The sequence below is a fragment of the Athene cunicularia genome, assembly GCF_003259725.1.
Source record: "Athene cunicularia isolate RWA chromosome 13 unlocalized genomic scaffold, athCun1 chr13_part1, whole genome shotgun sequence".
In the NCBI taxonomy this organism is placed as follows: Eukaryota; Metazoa; Chordata; class Aves; order Strigiformes; family Strigidae; genus Athene; species Athene cunicularia.
In genome coordinates, this window is record NW_020799117.1 from 17,181,693 (window position 1) to 17,206,133 (window position 24,441).

The 24,441-nt window shown below is 36.7% G+C and overlaps 1 protein-coding gene across 1 annotated transcript in view; it reads left to right on the top strand.

Annotated features, from left to right (window-relative positions):
* The window catches only part of DOCK2 (dedicator of cytokinesis 2), a 210,318-nt gene that overhangs the window by 46,558 nt on the left and 139,319 nt on the right, over positions 1 to 24,441 (top strand). The window contains exons 25-26 of the mRNA XM_026858304.1: positions 5,594 to 5,700; positions 22,158 to 22,306. Of these exons, the coding sequence (XP_026714105.1) occupies positions 5,594 to 5,700; positions 22,158 to 22,306 (256 nt within the window). The remainder of the gene's footprint in view (positions 1 to 5,593; positions 5,701 to 22,157; positions 22,307 to 24,441) is intronic.

A 24,441-nucleotide genomic window follows, 5' to 3' on the forward strand; every position in this document is an offset into this window, starting at 1 on the left:
AGAAGGGTAGATATCTGGTTTGTTTTGCAGTACTATTTATCTAAGCTTTGAAAAGCTGAAGACTGAATTGTTCATTTATTGTTGGTAAACAGAATGTTTCTCAATTTCAGCACTGCATGAAGTCATTTTACTACAAGTAGGATTATAATTTCAATGTCCTAACTTTGCTGATTTTAAAAGGCAACCATATGAATTGGAGAGTGACCTGTTTTCAGGTCCTGGGGTGTTACTTTGTAAATAGATTGTCCTTTGTAGTAGAGATTGGAATGTTATAAATTGACTAGTACAAGTATCAGTTTGCATGTGCAGGGTAAAGAGTCCTCCTGTTAAGAGACTTTTCACAGTTTTTTCTTGTAATTATTTAAAACAGTAATTTCATAACTTATATTGACTTTCTGGTGGTGGCATTGATCTTCTTAGATACTAAATTTAAACTTTTTCGAAATTTATTCTGGCAGGGATGATGTTACAGCTGTATTTCATTTATCAGTTGTTTCTCTGTAGCCATTGCTGATGAGTTTTTGTAGTACTTAGATATTTTTTTCCTAAAGTCTGTACTTCTGAAGATAGATTTCTTGGAATCTGGAAACTTGGAAAAAAACTTCCACAACATGCCAGTAGTTTGGTCAAGAGATAATCTGGGGGTAAGGGGGAGTAGGGAAGTGTTAGTACCTTCTTTGTTTTCTCTGACCTCTCAGGGAAAGACCCATAATTTTCTGCAGATATGTTTTGTGTCTCTGTAAATCAGCCTATATATCTGGGGAATAAAATTTGATTATTTTAAAATTTCAGATTACATGTTTTTATAAGGTCATACTGTTGCTGTCTGTTTTGTAGTCTGTGGGTGTGCGCTTTCATTGACAAACTTGTGCTCTTAACCTTAAATTACAAGCCAAGCCCCATCTTTTTTTCCAAAAACTGTTCTGTCCTCCAACTGACACATTATATTTGACCTACAGATGGTCTTGTCTGTTGCAAATGTCAGCTATACTCAGCTTACTCCTAGGCACTGATTTTAGAAAGTAGTACTCCCAATTCTTTGCATTCTTTCAGAAACCTTATATGAAATATTCTCAAGGTCATGGAAATATGGGAAGAAGAAAGTCTGTGGCATTGAAAAGTATGAAAATAATGTAATATGAAGATGCTACCTTTCTCATCTCATTCTTTCCCAGACTTTTTTGACCTATCCACACTGCTGTAGTAGATTAGAAGAACTTAAAACTGTACAGAGGTGCACAGGTTAATTATGAGAGAATAAGGCTTGAAAGGTACTGACAGTGATGCTTTGACTAGGGTGTACAATAGAGGATGGCATAGTAGCTTGTTGAAGTTACTGTGATAGCAAATAAAATTAGGCTAAGAAACAGAGCATCGATGATTTCTTTGAGTGTTCTTTTCATCTCCTGAGTACTTCATTTTCATGAATATGTATAATGTAATGCTGCAAAAGAGGGCAACTAAGAAAATAAGCTTGTTCAGGAGTAAAGGTTAAGATAAATTTAACAGTATATTGTATATTAAAGAAATAATTTTCTGCAATGATGTGGGTTTATCTGTGTCCTGCTTAAAAAATTAATCTCTAAGGTCTGAAGAATGCAGAACATCTTGTACTGCTTACTAGGAGATTTTTATGACTTCATTAAGGGCAGTGCTCAATTGTGTCCATAGTGCATCATTTGAAGCAATTACTGCAAATGAAACTCGGGACTTTGAAAGAATGCAGGGGGATATACTTACTATTGTACTGCAGATCTATAAAGAAATGGCAGCTATATCCTTCCCATTTCCTTCCTCATGTAAGTGTAGAAGAGGGGATATGTGGGAAGGCAGACAGCACAGTAGACCAAGTGTCAGTGCAGTACTGCTTGAAATATTTTGTGACCACTGGTGGCCCTGTCCTTTATTAAACATCTTTCACAGTAGCTGTGAAGTGGTGTAAAATGAAATTCAGAGGCTGCTGTTGTATAGTATCTCCATACAGTATTTGTTGCATGAAGACCAAGGACAACACATTGCTGAAGTAAAACTAGGGCTAGGATGAGTTTCAAGCCCACCACAGGCATGAGTGTTTTAAATTGCTCCAGTGTTTCACAGTTTTGTTTTGTTTTGTTTTTTTTAAAAAAACCTTTTTTCCCCCAACCTATTTCAAAGAGGCAATAATGCCTAAGATCATTAGAAGATAAAATCTTTTTATGGAAGTGACAACAGCTTTTAAACACTCCTTTTACCTTCCCAGGATTGTGTATGAATGAGGGGATGAGGTCTGCAGAGGACTGACTTTATCTGAAGTCATCTTAAGCCGGCATTGAGCCAGTTTGAAATACTGTATACACCCTTGCTGCAGACTAAATTATTTTTGAATCAAGACCTGAATAGTTCTCTCTTTTTTTTTTTTTAAGTTGACTACTACAGAGGAAGCTCATAGAAATGAAATTATAGCTTTATCGTCTTTAGAAGGTCTAAATGAGAGCCAACAAAAGCTGTGCTCCGATTGTCTTCATTCTAACCTCACTACCCCCAAGAAAGAAGAGATGAAGTTTTCAACAAGGAGTTTCCTGTGTAGAGATAGAGATGTATTGAGCCTAGCTAGGCTTCATTCTAAGCCTATTCCTCAGTGGCTGTTCCATCTCTGTTTAAAGTTTCAGTATAGAAGCACTGTGGTGTTAGGTACTGAGGAAACAATAGTTTTCTGAGTGAAAAGAAATTGTGCAATTTTTAGCATGCATTTATTGGATAACTTGTTTAATCAGTCCTGTAGCATCCACCATATTATCTTGAAGAAAAGACAATAAGGGTCCATGTAATTCATAGTTTGGGGATTGGTTCTAATTTTTTTACTAACCCAGGATGCATCATGGGTAGAAGAGGCCTATTGTGAAAAATAGAGGTATGTGAGTGATAGAAGACTTCACATGCCTCTAACATAGTTTTCAACAAAATGTTAGTTGGAAATTACGCCCTAAAATCGTAGTGTGTTATTGCCTTTGTAATTCTCATAATCTAGACCAAGAAGAGGTTAGTCAAACTGAAAGCATCGTAAATTCTTTCTCTTTTCTGTGATTGGATTTATAGCAGCATGCAAATGTAATTGATATGATTCTTCAGTTGTAAGTTCCTAATGACAACAGAGATTAACTATAGCTTTTTGCTAAAGAATTATTGCACAAGCTGATGGTGTGGTGTCCTGGTTCATCCAGGACAGAGTAAAGTTTTCTCCAGCAGAGAGAGAGGGGGAAGGGATCTCCAGCCGGGTTATTCATACCATGCTGACGTCAGGTCCGGGGGCGGAACCTTTTCCCTTGCTCCTTGGTGGGTACGGGAGTGAATTTTGCTTTCCGTAAACCAGCTAGCAGTATTTCTCTATATATCGTTTGTCTTGTTCACTGTTATTGCTGTTTATTGTTGTTTACCATTGATACTGTTGTTATTCAGATTGTTCTATCACTCTGTTGTATTAAATTTCTTGTTATTTTAGCCGGGGTCTGTGTCTAACTTCCAACCCGACCGGCACGGGTGGGGAGGGGCAACGGCCACGTGGTCCCTGATCCCGGCAACGATTAAAACTTGCACATGTGGTCAAATTTTTAGATAGGTAAAAGTGGTTTTGGCAAAAAGACATTCTGGTTTTCATCTGAAATAAGAACAGAGGAAAGAGCTGATTTGTTTAAGGTAAATATCCCTAGATGTTATTTCTTTTGGCAATCAGTGATGACACAGCATATTTAGATTTGAACTTCCATGAAAAGGATCTACTGTAGGTGACCTATTGAAATAAGAAGATGAGATCAGAAAGAGACTGATGCCCTGCTTCAGACCTATTTCAGTGTGGCTAGGTTCTCCTTTTTGACAAATTATGTAGCACTTTACCAAAAATACTTTTAAAACCACAGAGTCTATTTTTGCTTGCAATTTATTACAGCTGTCAGCTAAGAAACATGTCATATCCTTTTGGATATGTACAGTATTTGAGAAACACAGGCTTGTTAGTGGGAAGATAAGTCACAGGTCACTTTGTAAATGTAAAGATCCTTGTGAGCAGTTTTTAATATCTAAAGCATAGGCAGAACAACAAGTGAACAGTATCCTGGGAAGTGTTAAATATGTTTAATGTTTTTGCTTTTTATTGCTTTGTGTGCTTTCAAAAGGTATTAGAGAGGCTAAATGCTTTCAACTTGCAAAGGGATTTTATGACACAGACTACTGCAAATGAGTCTTTAAGGATGTTAACCTTAAATGTTATTATTTTGAGCCTGAAAGTCACCTGCTTAAGTATTCTTGTCCATGTAAGAATAGAAGCATGTGTCTCTTTCTTACCCTTGTCATCTTTTAAGGTTTGATTGATCCACTACACTGTCAAAATACACCACAGAAATCGATAGGGTAAGAAAAACCAGCAGATAGCTTAGCTGCAGATGGTTGGTTAGGGAGATGATGCTCCATTTCATCTCTTCTGGAAAGCATAGCTTTGAGGTGGACAGATGAGCGTTATCCTGACTTCTGCCTCCTGCATGGCATGTTTCTGGGATGGAATCAATACAAGGTGTGATCAAAAATCTCCTGCTTTGATTAGTACTTGGTTTACATATTTGCATTATAATGAGTCTTACTGGTCTATGAAGAGAATATGATCCACTTGGTGGTATTGTATTTATGTTCATCTTCATATCATCAGCATAGGAGCTCTTATGTGACTAGTACTTTGTGGTGTAATTAATACTCAAATGTGATGTGAAATTTCAGTCTGAGGAAAAAAATCCAAATTTATCATTGGTTTATGTGCATCTGTTTCAGTGGTGTGTTTTGTATTGTTTGTATGCTGTATATGCAGATAAACATACAAAATTAACACAGTCTATATATCAATTCAGGTTGCTGCCTTGAAGTACATACCCTCAGTTCTTCACGATGTTGAAATGGTCTTTGATGCCAAGTTACTGAGGTGAGCTGCTTTTGAACGTTTAGTATCTGTGTCACAGTGTATGCAACGTATCATTGCTGTCAACCATGAATTCATACTGCTCTGTTTATGGCAACAAAGCTATGCCAGTTTCTACGGATCAAGACAGTGGTGGAACTCTGGGTGTATTTTTTTTAACAGGGAAATCTCATCTGACTTACGTAATGACAGAATTCACTACAAGGGCCCAATACTTAAGCAGTAACACAGTGAATAAAATGAGCAAGCAGAACAATCTTTTTTATTTTTCTCTTCTTTCCCTGTCCCTCCCTTGAATGAGCCCTATTCCAGAAAACCAAAACTGGTTTTAGCAGTTAGAAATAAGGATCTGTCTTTATTTGTCAAAGATAAATTTCCTCCACCACACACAAAAATATCTGTAGTCCATTGAAAATAATGGAAAGTAACAAACATTTGTAAACATAGCCAAAATCTAGTTCATTCTCATCTTATTTCTTTTGAAAGTTTCTTTCCAACCTGCTGCTGATCTCTTGTCATTTTTTTGTGATATGGTAAATAAGTCTTAAAAGAAATGTTTAGAAATATATGATCTTTTGCTCTTCCTGTCTGTATTTATTACCGCACAGATGAATTCATCATGTGTTATTTATGACAGTTTTCTTTTACTTGCAGCCAACTACTATATGAATTTTACACTTGCATTCCACCAGTGAAATTACAGAAGCAGAAAGTGCAGTCCATGAAGGAAATAGTACGCAGCAACCTTTTTAAGAAACAAGGTAAATATAAAATGTCTTTAAGGCTTAAAATACATAGGTGTGAGAATGTTGACTGACTTATGGTTTGTGCAATTTGTGTTTGAAATGAGTAAAATTAATACTGAGAGAGTGTGAATACCGGAAGTCTGACCTCTGGAGAGGATTCACCTATTTATACAAGGCAGCTATAGTGCAAGGTGTGATTGCTAGCCTAGAACAAGGACCAGGTGGGTCTTAGAGGACCAGTTTTGTCTAGTTTTCATATCATATAATGGTTAGATGGATGGACATATATATATTCTTTCAACCCATTGGTAAGATCTATAGTGCAATAGTAATGTGAAATGAAACCTTGTGAACACAGTTTATGTTATATAAGGCCTCTGCTTGAGCAGAGGAAAAAAGTCTGATTGTGCTGTAGGATAGCTCAGCTGCAACACAGCATCTCCGTTTATAGGAATTTCTTAACATTTTCAGAATTTAGTGTATTTCTCCACTCTAAGAAGAGGAGTGGTAAGTGATACTGAAATGTCTTTATCGGCCTTGTACGTAGTTTTTCTTCATACAATCACAGAAAGGGAATTTTTTCTTAAGGAGTCCTAGCAGAGAAGCTCAGTTTTACATGGTTGACTTCAACTTCACTGTTAAGCAGTGTCTTGTCTCTTGTGGACCAGATGGCTTGCTTCTCCCTCAGCATCTTTCTGCTGTGTAAAAGACCTCTAGAACTTTGAAAAGCACACGAGCTACTCAGATGGCTATCTATTTTGTCAGAATTTCAGTTTCTGACAATGTACGGATAATGATTCTAGGAACTTGCTACCCCCTGCTGTACTGTCAAATAGTAATGACTATGAGTAGAGTGAGAGAGGATTTCTTTACTCAGCTCATTGCTCTGTGTTGCCAGAAGAGTGATGCAGTTCTAACTAGCTAGGATGGATAAAAATTCAACTTTTTTTTAAGACCTGGTTTGCATTCTATTGAGATTGATATGTATATTGTGAGCTGTAACAATAATTAACTATGTCTGTTGTGGTTTGTGACCATTCCAGATTTCCCAGACAAAATCAAGAAAATAATGTAGTTGGTTTTATTGTTTAGATAAAATTATTAAGGTTTTAATCTATATTTATGTTAATAATTTCATGGTCATCCACTGTGATTTTTTTTATTTTTTATTTTTTTTTAAAACGATGTTTAAGACTCAAGGTTGCTTGAATCAGTGGAACTTAAGTAGTTGTAGCTTGTGTGTCTGCAGACACTGGTCCAGGCTATTAAGAGCACATGCAATGAGTTAATTGTCAAACAGATCTAATTCTGTATTCACAATTTTTTTTCCAGTAGTTTACTGTATTTGTATTTTATAAGTACAGTCTGATATATCATGCCTTACCAGTTGCTTTTACTGCTGCTGCTTCTATGACCAGAATTTTTAGTCTTAGTTTTATTTCTGCATCTTGTGAGTAGCAGTTAGACCAGAAGGAAAAATAACCTCTTGCAAAACTGAAAGACTCTTGGAGTTAACGTAATGCACTGTCTTGAACTCTTGATCTTACTAGAATTTAGTCAGTTACCTTGACTGTGTTTAATACTGAGAAATTAAGTGTGAGCTATAACCTTTTGGGGTTTGTTTTGGTGTATGTATGCATTAGTAACAATCTCCTGTGCAAACTGTAGGTATATAAGATACCAGCTTAAACTTTCAGGTTATGAAAGTTATGCTTCATCTCTGGTAAACCCACTGCTTTGCTATCTGTAAAAACAGAGACAAAACAGTTAATTCTAGTATTAGTTTTAATCTTCCTCTTGATAACTTTTATGCTTTTATTGTGATACATTAGTCTCAAGTCAACTACATTTTTCTGCAAGAAAAACTCCTTATTGTTCTGCCTCAGATTTTTAGAAGACAGAGAATAAAACCAGACACTGCTGTGGAATAAGAATGGTTTGATAATTTTTCTTTAAAGGAACCTGTCTCATTGAAATACATTTGTTATTGGTTGGTATATCAGGAGTGTTGGTCAGGACAGCAGATCCCATGCTGGTATATGAAGGATTAAAGCCCTAATAAAGATCCAGAGGGAAAAGAGTTGAGCATACAATAACCTGTGTGCTTCACAATTCTTTTGATTTGCATCTTACTCCTTTTATTGTATATACCACAGCTCCTTTCTTCCATATTTATGTATGCTCCAGGAGAGTGGGTTTTTGGATTCCAAAGAAGCTACTATTAGAGTCTGTTTACTGTGGTCCTCATTTCAGGTGTTTGCCTGAATGGACCAAAGTCAGCCTTTGCGTGAGCTATGGTCTGTGCTGTAAAGCTTTTACTGCTTGCAGATAAATAATAATAATAGATTGCTGCTTGCTTGTAAATGCAGCTTGACTGTGTCTTGAAATATGTAGCTGGTATATCGTGGATTTGTTGTGAATTATAAAAAGGGTGTAATGATTTCTGTTTCTGTATTTCAAGGTAATAATGAATAAGAAATTTTGCTAAATGGATTTCTAACTCTGAGGAGCTTTTATCTAAACAATGAATGGTGCTGTTTGTATACTGCTGACCAGATAATTGATACATTTTACTTTTTTCCAGACAGGTAGTCTTCATTTAGTCTTAAATTTATAAATCAAAAATATAAAGTCCAACATTTCTCTGTGCTATTTTCTTCTAACATCAAACACTTGCCAGCAAAACCAAGCTGCTAAGACCATAAAGGCAGCATATAATACTTAAACCGTTTGCTATCCCAGCTGCTTTGCACTGGATCTTTTATATTTGAATAGGTCATTGTGATCCAAACTTGCACTAGTAGTTGACAGTTAGAGTGTGTGCATTTGATAATATGTAGAAATCCACAACTTCAAATGCTTATGGTGATTACATATGCAAGACATAGCTTAAAATGTTTTTGCTGTAATACTTGGTATATAACTATATAATAATACTTAGATGCTGTTGTTTTTAGGGGAACCTAGGGTAATAGATTGATTTTTATTTTATTATTTTTTTAATTATTATTTTAAACCAGGAGACTGTCCTGTGAAAAAGCAGTGACTAATGTTGTGATACTGCTAACCAGAGAATATTTTGTTAACTAGAGAATATTCTTTTAAAGATTTCATACTTCAGTATTTTGATGAAGTGATGGAGTAAAACTGCTTCTTGCTGTCATTATAGAGTTTAAAATTAATACATAACTGATTTTTTTTTTTTTTTTTTTTTTTTTCACCTTTTCACCATCCTCAGTGCAACACAGTCAGGGTCAAATAGACTCTTGAAAGTTTTATTTCCCTTTTTATGAGACCATTCCGTGATGAAGTTGTCATTCCTCTAACACTTAGCATGGCCACCTAACAGTGTTACGGTTGCCTCAGTGATGTTACCTGAGTATCTGTTAGGGCATTTAGTCATAGAGTTGGGTGATGATTTTCATAACTTGCCTTTCACCCAACCTACTCGTACATTACTAATGGCAGAAAATCAACTTTGGGATAATCACAGGGTGTTTTATAAGTAACTATTTTCTGATTATTTGCATTTATCTTTCATTTTCATATTGCTTGGATTCAACCTTCAGGTTGTAATTACCATTGGGTAAAGTCCACAATGTGTTTAAGTGCAGGCACTGAAGAATGTGAAAAGACCAATACACAATTTAGTTATCTCTGGTATAGTACTATGAGAAAGTTTCTGTACTCTGCTATCTTAATATCGTGCACAGTAAATAGTAAATGGCTTTTTTCTTGTACATTGCTGTGGTTTAAAATAGAAAATTCCAAAAATGCTTTTTTTGCTCTACATTAAACACAATTGATTCTAAAATTAATTGGGTAGAGAACAACTGTGTTTGTAGGCTGTAGATAATGCCTGATTCATTACTCGAAGCAATGAGGTGGAAGGTAATTTACAAGAATGAAAGCATATGTAGCGTATCACAAAATAGGATGCAGCATGATAATTAAGGTAAGATTGCCAACAGTATCATTAACTAAAGTTCACATTTATCTAGAACAGGTAGTATTTTTTTCTGCCATGAATATGGAATATATTTAACTATATTGCTAATTACAATGAAGTCTATTAATTTGCGTGTGTTTCAAATTATACATGTTTCCTCCAGGCTTTAATATTTAGTCTCTTTCCATGTAGTTCATTACAGTTACAGTTAAATTCATTTTCTTCCATTCCCGGTGGTATTGTCTTAATAATTTAATTGGATTTCATGTATCGATATTTCCTTTCCTTTACCCATTGATGTTTACAGCATTTTCTAAGGAAGTAGACTTGTGAAACATTAAAAATGTGTTTTCAAAACCAGTGATATTTGTTTTTATTAAATAAGTTACACATGAACCTGAAGTTGGAAGCTTTGAGGTTAAGCTGAATTTATTGGTGTGTATTCTCAGGCATTCAAAAGTTTTCACTGTAGACTCATGGAATAGACTGCATTCATCAGATAGGATGCACAGTCCTGTTGACGGCTACTGTAATTGATCTTCAAAAGCCCCACAGTGCTACCACACTTTTACAAGCCTTTAAATTACATTGACAGATTTTTTTGTTAAGGCTTCGATTTCTTGTTCCCACTCTAACTAGAATACAGCTCAGAGAGGTTATGGTGGTTCAGGTGTTCGAGTGGCTGAATGTAGGAAGACTGATGCTTTTCAACTGCTTGTGAATTTTTCACCCTAACGTTTAAGAACATTCTAAGAGGATGTGTGAGCACATGCACACACGTTTGTCCAGTGTTGTCTTCCAACAACATTATGTCCTTCCTGGTCAGAGGACAAGAAATCTTAAACTTAAGTTTTGACATATTTCTTTTAGATCACTCAATAATTCATGATTTTAAAATATCAGAGGGAAACAAATGGTTGTCTTGTGCTGTATAAGCCCCCCTAATAGGTTTGCAGAGTCTCATTTATGATGTAAGAAACTGTCTCCTGTCATATATCTTTTTCCCTTTGTATAGTGGGATGTAATGGATTATTCTCTTCCTCTTGTGAAATTCTTTATTGGACCTACCAAAGAAAAGTTTTGATAGAAATGCTTCATTGCTATGTAGAACTACTTTTGAGGCATCACTTTTTTTTTAATGCAACCTATTGCCAGAATTCCCTGACCATCTCTCCATTTTTGAGAGATCACCAAATTAAGATTTATCTTAATGTTCACAAATTACGTGCATTTTTTTATTGTAGCAAGTGTTTCTGAGCTTATAGTATTTACAGCTAGACTTTTATTTTAAGCTGATCATGGAATATTCACTGATATTATGCTGAAATTTGTAAATCAGCCTTGGGAGAATTGGGTTGTATTGGTGTGAAATGAATATAAAATATGTATGTATTCACACTGCTGCTTTTGACTGTATCCTCTAGAGGTCTGCTCCTGATGGGGAGTTTGTGCTGTAGCAGAGATCTGCTCCAAAGAACATAAACTCTAAGTAGGTCACACAGATGGTCAATGGCAGGGGTGGGAATAGTTTCAGTCTCTTGGCTCAAAATCCAGGTCCTCTACTCACTGTGGCTGTAGACATAGCTACAGCATATGCAAACCACTTGCTGATTTTGGAAGAACCTCAGCAAGACACATATGTTAGCAGTAGGGGTTAATTTGACAGATGCCAGAAGAAATGCTGAGACTAGTGATTTTTTTTCTTAACTGAAAAAATCTTTCTATTGTACTGTTGTTTAAACAGGATAGGTACTTCCTAACATTCATGTGTGCACTACTGAGTTTTACCTGTGAAGTACTATGATTCTTTCATTTCACTGCTTGAAAAGTATTGGTAGTTCATGTGTTAGTGACCTAGAAGAGCAAAGATTTTGGCCAGATAATAGATTTATTCTTTAAGTAGTGTACATATAAATGTGTCCTAAAATTTTGAGGTGCAGCTGGGAAAAAACTGTCAATAGGTTGGTCCTGTGCTATGAATATTGTGGGTGTGTGTTCTTAAATATATACAGGTTAAACTATGGCATCTTTTCAATTAAATTATGATCTTAAATACCGTAATATTAAATTTAAGTGGAACCAATAAAATAGAATGCAATAGGTGAACTGTAAATAGCATGAAGGGAATGCAAGTGGGTTTGGTAATATTCTGGTTTTATGCAGTAGAGCCTCAGCAATCTAAGATTGTCCTGCTAGACTAATGAACTTTTCTATCTGGAAAAGATAGTGACTTGTACTTTCATGTTCTTTGAAATTCTTCTTTCTAAAGGTTTGAATTTATTATGTAGCCAATGATTTGTCAGGAAATGCAAGCTTGTGTTGTATAATGCATGTGTTTCACAAGAAATACAATGTTTGATTTTTCATTTTTGAATATTTTAAAGATCCAGCTCTAGGTCCATGTTGTGATTTCAGATATGTGCAAGTCAGGGTCAACTAAGAAGAATTTTAGAGTTAAAATAGTGGTGTGTACTCACCATCAAGTCTGTTCTCTCTTCTATGGGCTGTTTGGAAATTAATTGACGATTTCAACCTGTATGTTTGAAGTGGCATATCTCAGCTCAGAATAAAATTTATTAATTGAAATAAAAACCATTAGAATCAACACATTTTTGCCAACGAGAAACAAGCATATTTATTCCGGTTGCATGAAATTCTGGACTTGTAGGCAATGAAGTCATCGAAGGCAGTTTTGGCCTCCCCTTGGTTTCTGAAGCATCTCCCGCACAGGAAGCTGTAGAGATGCTTGAAGAAGTGATAGTCGGTGGGCGAGAGGTCTGGTGAGTATGGTGGATGAGGCAGAGTTTCGTAGCCCAGCTCATTCAACCGTTGCAGCGTTGAAAGTGCAACGTGTGTCCACGCGTTATCGTGGAGAAGGATTGGACTCTTTATGTTGACCAGTGCTGGGCGCAGCCGTTGAAGTTTCTGGGGCATTTAATTGGTTTGCTGGACGTACTTCTCCACCATGATCGTTTCACCTGGATTCAGGAAGCTGTGATGGATGAAACCAGCAGCAGACCACCAGACAGTCAGCATGACCTTCTTTTGATGCAGATGCGGCTTTGGGAAGTGCTGCGGAGCTTCATCGTGGTCCAACCACTGAGCCGATTGTCGCCGGTTATTGTAGAGCATCCATTTCTCGTTGAACGTCACAATACGGTCAAGAAATGGGTCGTTCTGGTTGCGAAAAAGAAGCGCCGATGACACTTGAAAACGGCTATTTCTGTGATTCTCATTCAATTCGTGCGGCACCCATTTGTCAAGCTTCTTTGACTTTCCAAACTTCTTCAGATGCTCAGAAACAGTTGATATGCTTACCCTGAGTTCTTTTGCAAGTTCTCAAACAGTTGTGCATGTATCTGCTTCCACCAGAGCCTTCAATTCATTGTCGTCAATAGCAGAAGGATGTCTGTGACCTCCTTGATCTTCAAGGTCGAAATTGCCATGTCGAAATTTTTTGAACCAAAGTCGCACTGTCCGTTCATTAACACTTCGCTGGCCATATGCCTCATTGATGTTTCGAGCAGCTTGTGCTGCATTACGTCCAACTTTGAACTCGTAGAAGTAGATCTGTCAAAATTGCTGTTTTGACATCTGAACTTCAAACCTCCAAAATTTGTCAAAAACATAGTTTATATTATAATTTAATTATGCAGCATGAAAGTTTGTAACACGAGCTTTTCAAAAATATATTAAAGTACGCCAGTCGAGAAGGTACTATTCCTGAAACATATACATTGAAAGTCACATTACGAAACGGAAATTCATTTCCGAACATCCTATATGTAACCCAATTAAAGATTTAGAAAAAAGTGTATTGTTTTTACCTGTTATGAAAAGTGTTAAAAAAAGTAGAAGGACCACTAATTTCTGATTAAGCATCTTTCAGTTTAATTATTATTCATGAAATTGAGCTACAGATATCGATTTTAACTATTCTTGTAATCTTGGTTTATTTTCTTACTGATACAAGTTATAAAGCCAAAATTTTATTTTTTATTTTCTGTAATTGTTTTCCTGCATTGTTTTCAACACTTCTCAACATTTAAAAATGTTTAAATGTAGGAGATTGTTAATGCATTTGACTCCCCTATTTTTAGTGATTGGGAAAAAATTGAAAATAGTCACAATTCCTTTAAAATGATTCTCTATTCAAACACAAAAATCTTTCCTGTGGATTCTTTCTTGAAGTTTGTACTTAGCTTTGAAAAGATTCATTTCACAAACATACTTCAGAGGTTAAGTTTTTTTGTGTTTTGTTTTGGTTTGGTGTTTTTGTTTTTTTTTTTCCCCTTCCTCCTTTTATAATATGTAGTAGTGTTTTTAGGGGTACCTTTAAAGAATCACTTCATATCCTGCATGTATTTTTGCTAGCTCTATTCCTGCAGTATTTTGATATGGATAAGGATGGCATATGCATATCTGTAGGTATTTACCTGCATACATTTGTGACGAACACATGTAGTTTAAAGCCATTACTTTCTTCTGTTTATGGAGGAGTAGGTGACATGCTACTGGTAACTTATTGTTAGACTTGACCCATTGTGGCAGGTTTTTTAGTTATTATCAAGATTTTTCAAAATATATGTGGAGGGAAATCTGAATCAAGTTAGGTGAACTAGTTTTGATAGTGAACTACTAAATGTATGTGTAAAATCCATGTGTTTATAACTACTTTAAGTAGAAAAGAAAACAAAGACGTATTACAGAAGTTGAGATGAAGCTGTTAGTTTAGCAAAATTCTGTGTATCAGTGAAATGAATTGTGGAAACATGCAAGTTGGAATTCATTGATATTCCATAATTCAAACACAAGGTAAATTTTTAAATCTGCCAGAGAGGATATGCTGACAAGTATTCATGGCAGGCTGACAGACTATAATGATTGCAAGCTGGAAAAGGCACTGAACACTTAAAGTGCTGTTTTGGCTACAGCAATGATAGTGCTAGATCTTGCTCTGGCTGCTTCAAATACATGCCATTACTCAGCTCCTGTGAGGAGTGGAAGAACTTGAAGATATGCCTTGAATTTGGGACATAGATGTATTTTTCAGTGTCATGCTTGGTCACATTGGTGTGCTGTGGCTGTTAATGCTGTACCTATTCTGTATCTAACCTTACTTGCTTTGAATGATCAGCAGCAGTGTTGTGTGCAGGCTTCACAGGATTAACCACTGTGTTGCTCCTTCCAATGTTAGTAGTAGATTCCAGGAGACAAAAGGAATTTGCATCTTACAGCGCTGTTAGAGTCTGTAGGTGACCTGTGGTACCTTCCCTTTCTGTTGCTCTTATCTAAACTGTGACATTTAAATTTAGATTTAGCAAAAAATAAAATAGATGCAATTTTATGGGCTCCGAGCAAAGAGTTAAATAGCAAATAATGAAGAAGGAATACTTTTGATAAAGATGCCTGCAGTTGTGAACAGATGTCCTTTGTGAAGAAGCATGGTGCTTTAATTGAGCACTGACTGCCATCAGAAGTCTCTCCTTGTTGAAAGAATGTTGTTCACTGATTTTATTTTTAAGGCTTTGCTCTAAATCTGTATTCAGATGACACCTATGTCCTTACTATATTGGCATGCCAGTTTTTAAGTGGGCATGAAGCCATCCTAACAGATGGATATGGCTACAGGCATGCCAGGGAATTGAGAGTAGTGTTTCCTAAGGGAGACAAAAGTGGTGTTAAATCTTTATTGCCATTTTGGCTGCACATATGAGGCAGTCAGGAATGAAGCCCGTGTGTGATTTTTGCTGAAGGAGACCCAAATGTCTTTTTTAATGACATTATTGCATTAATGACTTAGAGTTTGAATTTCACTTACCTGGTACAGAGGAAATCATTAAATATCTTCTGAAGGAGAACAGGGTGAATAGAGGTGTTAAAAAAAACCCAACTAAAGCCAAAAGCAAAAACATGTAACTACTTAATGTTTTATGAGAATGCATCTACCTAATCTGTCCTTATTCAGGAAGGTGTTACCAGGGAACTTCTCTCTGAGAAGTGTGTTGGAATTTGGGGTTGGTAAGTACATAGAACAGTATATATTTTGACAGACCTTGATGAAATAAATGCAAGATGCTTAAGCTGTATGTTGATGTTTTATGTGTTCAAATACAATTTGGAGAAGCACATGTTTTATTCTGGCTTCTAGAAAAAAAGCCAGTCAGAACAGTTGGTTTTTTCATGGGTTTGAACATTAAGAAGGAGGATATCTGTCTTTGGCAATGTTATCACATCATTTATCAAGCAAAAAAGCAGCTAGTACTTAAATAGACATCTACCCCCCCAACCTCTGCCATGTGTCTCCCCCAGATGTTGAGGGGGGGGGAGGATGGCGGGAGGGATGATGTGTGTTAGTGGATTGCTTAATCATAGAATTATAGAATCATATAGGTTGGAAAAGACCCTTACGACTGAGTCCAACCATAAACCTAACACTGTCAAGGCCACCACTAAACCATGTCCCGAAGCACCACATCTCCCTGTCTTACAATACCTTTGGGGATGGTGACTCAACAGCTTCCCTGGGCAGCCTCTTCCAATGCATGATAGCCCTTGAGGCAGTTTCTTCTCCTTTCTTCACTTGCTACTTAGGAGAAGAGACAGACTACTCCTTCCAGGTAGCTGTAGAGAGCGGTAAGATCTCCCCTCAGCTTCCTTTTCTCCAGGCTGAACACCCCCAGTTCCCTCAGCTGCTCCCTGTAAGACGTGCTCTAGACCCTTCACCAGCTTTGTTGCTCTTTGGACAAGGTCCAGTTCCTCAATGTCTGTCTTGTAGTGAGGGGCCCAAAACCAAACATAGTATTCGAGGTGTGGCCGCTCCAGTGCTGAGTAGAGGGGAACGATCACTTCCCTGTCCCTGCTGGCCACACCATTCTGATACAAGCCAGGGTGCTATTGGCCTTCTTGGCCACCTGGGCACACTGCTGGCTCATATTCACCCCGCTGTTGACCAACACCCCCAGGTCCTTTTACCTGTGCAGCTCTCCAACCACTCCTTCCCAAAGCTGTAGCATTGCATGGGGTCATTGTGACCCAAGTGCAGGACCCAGCACTGAGCCTTGTTGAACCTCCTACAGTTGGCTTTGGTCTGTTGATCCAGCCTGTCCAGATTCCTCTGTAGAGCCTTCCCTCAAGCAGATCAACACTCCTGCCCAGCTTGGTGTCATCTGCAGGCTTACTGAGGATGCATGCAGTAATGAGTCCAGATCATCATATACTACAAATAAAAATTTTACTTTGGATATTTTTTTTTCTCAGTTACTGTCTTGCATGATTTTTCTTAATTTTTTTTTCTCCTTTTCCCTAGCCAATGAGTTGTTGATGCCTAAATGAGCACTTTGCTCATTACTTAACTTATGCAATGATACCTTAATATTATAATCTGGAATTTATGCAATCATTCAATAAAGTTTTATTTGTCCCAGGATAATAGAGGGATTTTATATTTTGTATAATATTCAAGTGAAATGGTTTTAACAGGGTTTTTAAAGATGAGAAGGTATGACTACAGTTTTATGTTAATACTAGTCCAGCTTCAGGCTCACACTGAGACCAGGGCTTGTTTGCTATAAATGCTATTTTTTTTTTCAGTTACTTTGATTGTATGTGGTTCATCAGAAAGTCTTGGAATTGTGTTATATGGGATGACTTTAACTGTTAGGGATCTTGTAAAACCTAGTTAATTTTCCTTTTGTAAGACTGTTGTCTTTTGTTTATGAATAATGTCTTAGAAGTACATTACTTGAGTTGCACACAAATTAAATTTTCCTGTATTGCCTTAACAAGCCGCGTTTAGCAGCAGATCGTAAAATACAGTCATATAGTCCTAATGTAAACCAATTTAATTAACACCAAAAACCGAAATTTGCTTATAAAAATACATTGAACAATTTTTCCATTAATCACAGTTGCAGGTTTGTTTTGTTTGGTAGGATTTTTTTTTAAAGGAAATACTATAGCTGTGGCTAGTTGAATGGCCTTTGAATTTCTCTGTAGCTTGACACTTCAACATTGTTCACATCTGCAAATGCACTGTAAATAATTGATCAGTTGCATATCCTTTTAATAGATTCTGTATGTATCAAGTATGGATCAAATTTTAATTTATAATGCAAAGTACAATTGGGAGTAATGAAGCTTATAGAGTAATTAGCTCTTAAAACTGGAGGAAGTCAATTGTACCTTCTACCTCAGCTGTCTCAGTACAACAGGAAAATTCTGTCTGTGCAAAAAGCCTTGCTTTCTTAATGTTTCAGAAGTATGGAATGGCTTTATGCAGAAGAATAATGATGTCAAAGACTTTTTTTAACAAAATACATGTGTATGTGGTTTTTAAATGAGTTATAGACAATAGTGGGCATTTTAAATGGCCTCTGAAACCCTGGTGTGGAGGAGTTTTAAATTCAATGAAGTTTACTTGCTCTCCTCTTTAAGGTGTCCAGTGGAACTTATGATGATCTCTACACTTCATGATAATTGATCAAATGGATATCACTAGCATGAGAAGTCAAAAATAATTTAGCGATTGACATACCTACTTTGAAATGCTTGCTTTTTTTCTGTAGGAGTACAAATTCAAAATGTACTTCAGCTAAAATACATGATTCCTCTTGATCAATGAATTTGTTCAGTCTAGTCTCTTGCTTTACTTGAGAAATAAAAATCATTCAGTATAGTTCTTTATTATTATTCATTATCCAGTAACTTTAAAAGCTACCGAAAGAGAATTTTTATATTTGCTCACTGTCAGACATTTCAAGGAAGATCTTAATGGCTTAAAAATTGAGCTGGATGTTATTTTGGAGGAGTGGAGGCAGTAAGTATGTTTATCCTGACAGTTGTGAAACTGATATGTGCATATAACATTCCATCCTCTTCGAGTGGTTAAGAGTGGCTGAGATGTCATGTAATTTGATATGGCTTTGGATTTTGCTGTTATGAACAGGCTTGCTAGTATAGCAGTTGCTGCTGATTTTTTTTTGAAGTGGGAATATTTTTAAGTCACCATTTTTAGGAATGGTAGCTATGAGAAGACAGTTGCTAGCTTAATTTCTTACATGCTGTTTATTTGGAATCTGTATTCCTGTGCCATGATTGCAGATTAGTTAAAGGTTGGATGTGTTCGTTTAAATACGTCCATCTTCACGTTGTATTAATTGTAGCTGTTACTGCGTCTATTGCAGAATAGTTACAGTAGTTATGCATCCATATAAAAAGTAGAGTTTGTACACAGCAGATTTAGAGCAGAGGACTTGTGACATAAAGTGCTGCCAAGTGTAGAAGTAGATACAGTTGCAGACAAGTATGTACAGAGATGCTGTATGGTTTATCGCCTCTGGAGAAATAAGCACATGCTAACAGGAGAAATTACAACTTTCCTAATCTAGGTTTATCGCCTCTCATTTGGGATAGTGTATTAGACCCACAATGCTATAGGAAAGGTGGGGCATTTAGCTTGTGATGAATCATTCCTTCAGCATACCTTGCATGCAGTTAGAGAATCTGAAGAGGAAGCCAGGGATGAGGCAGAGTGGGTATCAAAAAAGAAAAATTGAATTTTTGGTGTCCCTCAGTGCTTGCTGCTTGTGTATTTTCATAAAAGTTAAATATATGTGAAGCAATATTTTTCTTGCCACCTTACAGATGCTGTGCAAGTGCTATGGACAGAATTGACAGGAAATAGGTTTCTCTCATCTGTCTTTAGAGTCATGATTTTGATGTAATCTCTTCTGGTCTAGAAAACCTTTTTGTTTCAGTTTATGGATTAAAAAATGACAAGCTGTAATAATGTCATGATTTACAAATATAAGTATATATGTAGAGATCTGTCTTTGTTCCTAATTTTCTGATAGCCTCCACTGATTTTCCAAAGATTCCAGATCTAGCAATCTCCTGTAAGTTTCTTGCTGTGTGCTGACACTTGTCATCAGAAATTGGCTACTGTCTTCTGTTTCTGAGAAACAGCAAGAGGTCATTTGCAGTCCACCAAGTTACTGCTATGGTACCATTAATCAGCAGTTTTTGAAATAAAGGCTCATAGTTGAAGTTGGAAAGAACCTGAGAATGTGTCTAGTCCAGCCTCCCACTCAAAATGGAGTCAACTGTGAGGTCAGACTAGGTTGTTCTGGGCTTGTTCTGTTTAGGTGTTGAAAACCTCCAAAGCCAGAAACTGGATAACTTGTTCATTCCAGTAGTTGACTGTCTTCATAAGGAAGAAGTTTTTCCTTTTATCCAGTCTGAACTGTTTCAGTTGTAGGTCCATTTAATTCATTATTTTTGTCTGATCCACTCAAAAATATCTGTTAAATGCATGCCAGCTTTCAGTAAGAGACTGAAAATCCACTGCAGTCCCATCTGAATTTTTCTTTTGCAGCTTTCTAAGCAAGTTCTTTGCATGTATGTCGCTGAGTTGACATGCAGTTACTATCTATGCAGCATATGGGCTGTGTAGGGAAGTTATAAGTCTAGCAAATAACTCATCCCAACTCTGCAGTGGGAATGTAACAGTCATTGCTGTTTTAGAGAAGTGGATGTTTATACTAGTAGGTTTAGCAGGTGTTTACACTAATATGCTTATGGTCTTTTTCATAACCATCATCAAATGGAACTTGGTTAACAAGAAATGTTATGTCCAAAAGAAAAAAATATCTTAAATATTTTTTGAGTGATCAGTTCAGGATTCATTTGTCAAGGTTCTGATCATACTGTGAACTATTTTCCCCCTGAATAACCCTAGACTGTTGAAGAAATTTGTTTCTACAGATTGCAATGAAAAAAGCTAGTTTTCTAGATTTTTCAAAAGTAGGTAGGTAATAATCTAATTTACAACTTGTGGTTATTTGTTGACTGAATAAAAACAAATAAACCCTTATTTGTAGAAAAACCCCAAATTATCACATTTCAGCAAGTTTTAAACATTGCATATAACTTTTAATGCTGCTACTAATGTTTCTTTAGTTTAGTTTTTGGTCAAGAAGCTAATGGCACTGTATTTGTTGTGTTTATAATTAGTTATTAGAAGTGGTTTCTATGAGCCAATCAAGAAAGAATTTGAAAATTATTAAATTACATTTCAGTTTGAGAAAACTATAATGTTTGATGTCTACAGCTGGTGACTACAGATCTATCAGTATTGATGACTTTTGGAGGGGAGTTTTCCTCTGTCTCTATGGACACAAATCAACACTGGTGGTTTAGGTGTGTTAATATGCCCTGCTATTATGCTCTAAGTACTTTAAGCTTTGTAAGTGCAGCTATTTGCTTTCTGAATCAGAGGGGTAGTCTGTGACCTGCCTTAAGTGCAGGAAGCTTGTCTATGTGCAGAATTGGTCACAGAAATGAACTGTAAGATGTGTGAAATTACCTTAAAAAAGTAAAGGTGTTCTAAATAAATCTTAAAAGAAAAAATAAAAAAACACAGTTAAGTTTTGTTTGCAGTAATTAAGTTTCTAGTTTTGTTCTATTTTTTTTTTTTTTCAGAAACTGTGCTATGTGATATTGATAGAAAATAATATCCAGTAAATATGTTTTCAAATAGTTAAGAATTTTAAGTGGTAAGAAATCAGTTGAGTGGAAATGAATAAGAAATTCAGCTTGCTGTCTGTGATTAGAACCGTTCTGTAGTTCTATACAAATTTTGTTCAGAGGTGGAACCTTTGAAGCTACATCTAGCTCTGTTGTCTTCCCAGGTTATTTTCATAGATATAACAAATCTTTGAAGCATCTGCTCAGTGTTATTCACGCAGTTGTGCTGTACTCACTTTAATTACATAGCACTGTACAAGTAAGTTGCTACTTAAATCACTCAGTGGCATGTATCAATTAAATGAGGAAAGAAAAAAAAAATCTTTTGTATCTTTTTTTCCTAGATAGATAGTGCCTTCATTGAAGTTATTTCCAATTAGTGCATGTTGCCATTCCAGCACTTCCTATAAGCACCTCTCTTAAAAAGTCAATGCATAAGTGAGATCAAAATATAACTTATTTGTGTCAGCTTCCTTAGATTTAAGTAAGGATGAATGTATGCACAGATCTTGCTCTCATAGGATTGATAGGCCTTTCATTGGTCTTTTCCTTGACTGCATTTGTTTGTTAGGTTCTTAGAGGTGTGTTCCAAAATGGTGCATGTAGAACAATTCTATTGCTGTTTGTATCTTATTTTCAGAAAGAATGATTTAATGAGTATAGTATTTTTCTTACATTAAAATCCTATCACTACTTAAACATAGCTTATTTCTAGGTGCTTTTTATGTAAAGTGAGTAATTTGTCCAAAAGTGAGTCAATCTAAATGGCCTTCAGAATTTGAGACAAACTATTTTTATCAGAAGTTATGTTTTTCATATGAGAAATACTGTTGATATACAGAAATATCACACAGATTTGAGTGTCCCTGAGGCGTGATTGGAAAATCAACAGCTCCACATTGGAAGTGACTGTAGCTGCTAAAGCATGTGGTGTTTGAAGGAGGATTTATTTGCACTTGATTTATATTTGTTCTTAAGATAATTTGCTTTCTTTTAGAATGCAGGGACATTCTGCTTCCTGTGATTACAAAAGAGCTGAAGGAATTACTGGAACAGAAGGAAGATCAGCAGCTCCAGGTCCAAGAGAAGAAGTACTGTGTTGAATTACTCAATAGCATTCTGGAGGTTCTGAGCTGTCAAGACCCTGTAAGTACTGATGATGTAGATGGCCCAAGTCTGCAGTAAGCCTGAGCTGATTAGGTAGTAAATTATTTATGTTAATGAACCTCATTTAAATTTTTAATACAAGTCAGTGGCAAATTGAACTTTTCTCCTATTTTTCATAAACTGAAGTTAAAGGGCAGTTGAGGTATTAAAGATGAAGTACTAAAATCTATGCTATCTTGTTTTATGTTCTTTAGTCAGCTGCTGTAAATCACCATAGTTTTATTAAAAGCAGGGAGGCTGTTGTGGTTTTTCCTAGCAGAGGTTTAGGCGTTTTATTTTTCACTGACAGATATCAATGGATTATATACTGAAATGAATTAGAATATTATGTCACCAAGCTTAGTATCGATGGTATTGGCAACACCAAGCTGAATGGTGTCATTGACATGCCTGGGGGACTGGATGCCATACAGAGGGACCTGGACAAGCTCAAGAGGTGGGCCTATGTGAACGTCATCAGGTTCAACAAGGCCAAGTGCAAGGTCTTGAGCCTGGGTCAGGGCAATCCCCAATATCAATACAGGCTGGGGGATAAAGGGGTTGAGAACAGCCTTGTGGAGAATGACTTGGGGTTACTTGTGGGTGAAAAGCTGGGCATGAACTGAAAATATGTGCTTGCAGCCCAGAAAGCCAACGGTGTGCAGGGCTGCATCCAGAGCAGTGTGGGCAGCAGGGCGAGGGAGGGGATTCTCCCCCTCTGCTCCTCTCTGTGAGACCCCCCTGCAGGGCTGTGTCCAGCTCTGGGGCACCAACAGCAGAAGCACACGGACCTGCTCGAGCGGGGCCAGAGGAGGCCACGAGGATGCTCAGGGGCTGGAGCACCCCCCTGTGAGGACAGGCTGAGAGAGTTGGGGGGTTCAGCTGGAGAAGAGAAGGGTCCACAGAGACCTTAGAGCGGCCTCCCAGTACTTAAAGGGGCTACAGGAAAGCTGGGGAGGGACTCTTGATCAGGGGGTGTAGGGACAGGATGAGGGGTAACTGTTTTAAACTGAAAGAGGGCAGATTTACATTAGAGAGAATGAAGAAATTCTTCCCTGTGAGGGTGGTGTGGCCCTGGCACAGGGTGCCCAGAGAAGCTGTGGCTGCCCCCTCCCTGGCAGGGTTCAAGGCCAGGTTGGACGGGGCTGTGAGCAACCTGGGCTGGTGGAAGGTGTCCCTGCCCATGGCAGGGGGTGGGACTAGATGAGCTTTAAGGTCCCTTCCAACCCAAACCATTCTGTGATTCTATGATTATTCCAAGTATTCAGATAATCTTCATATTTAATTTTCTAACTTTTATAAAAACCTTTGTGGTTTCTGAAATAAATGTTTTTCAGTGTACAGATGTTGTGATTTATGGTTTCTGCTTTCATCAATGTGTGTAAAACAGGTTACTCTCAACTATACTTAATTTTGAGTCTCTTGTTTCTTTCTTGTGCTCCTGAAGTTTTTGAGCACAGTAGATATCGTGATCTGGGTGGTTGCTGTTCTCATTTGAGAGAGTATTGAATTGACTTTTTAGTCTCTTGCGTTTTAATGAGCAGTAGGTTATTCAATGGTTTCACAATAATTTGAGGAATTTATTCTGAGAAAACCTCATAATAAATTAGATTAGGAAAGTTGTAATTTCTCCTGTTAGCATGTGCTTATTTCTCCAGAGCTATAGTTTTCTGATACAGGTGTTCAAACTTCGCAGGCTTTGGATGAAGGCAAATTGTTATTTTAGTAACTTTTCATTATGGATTCTTGGATTATTTTCTAGTAATGAAATCATTACTAGTATGTTGCTTGGTTTCATAAAAATCTTTGAGTGTGAAACTGAAGAGGCTTGACTGCACAGAGCAATGTTTTAATGTGTATTATGAGCTATTTTTCTCATTGTTTTAGACATAGGAGCATTGATACAAGGTGATAATAGGTCTTGAACATGTGAATTTCAAATGTAATTTGTAAGAGAAATGGTAAAAGCATAATAGGGCAAAGAGTGAAGTTATAAGTTTATAGGGCAATAATGTAAAGTAAACCAATTTAATTACTGTATACTTAAAAAGGTGAAATGCAGTGCTAAAGCAAGATGGATTAATAGTTTCTGCATGTGTGCCACATAATTTAACTGTTAGAATAAACTTACTGTC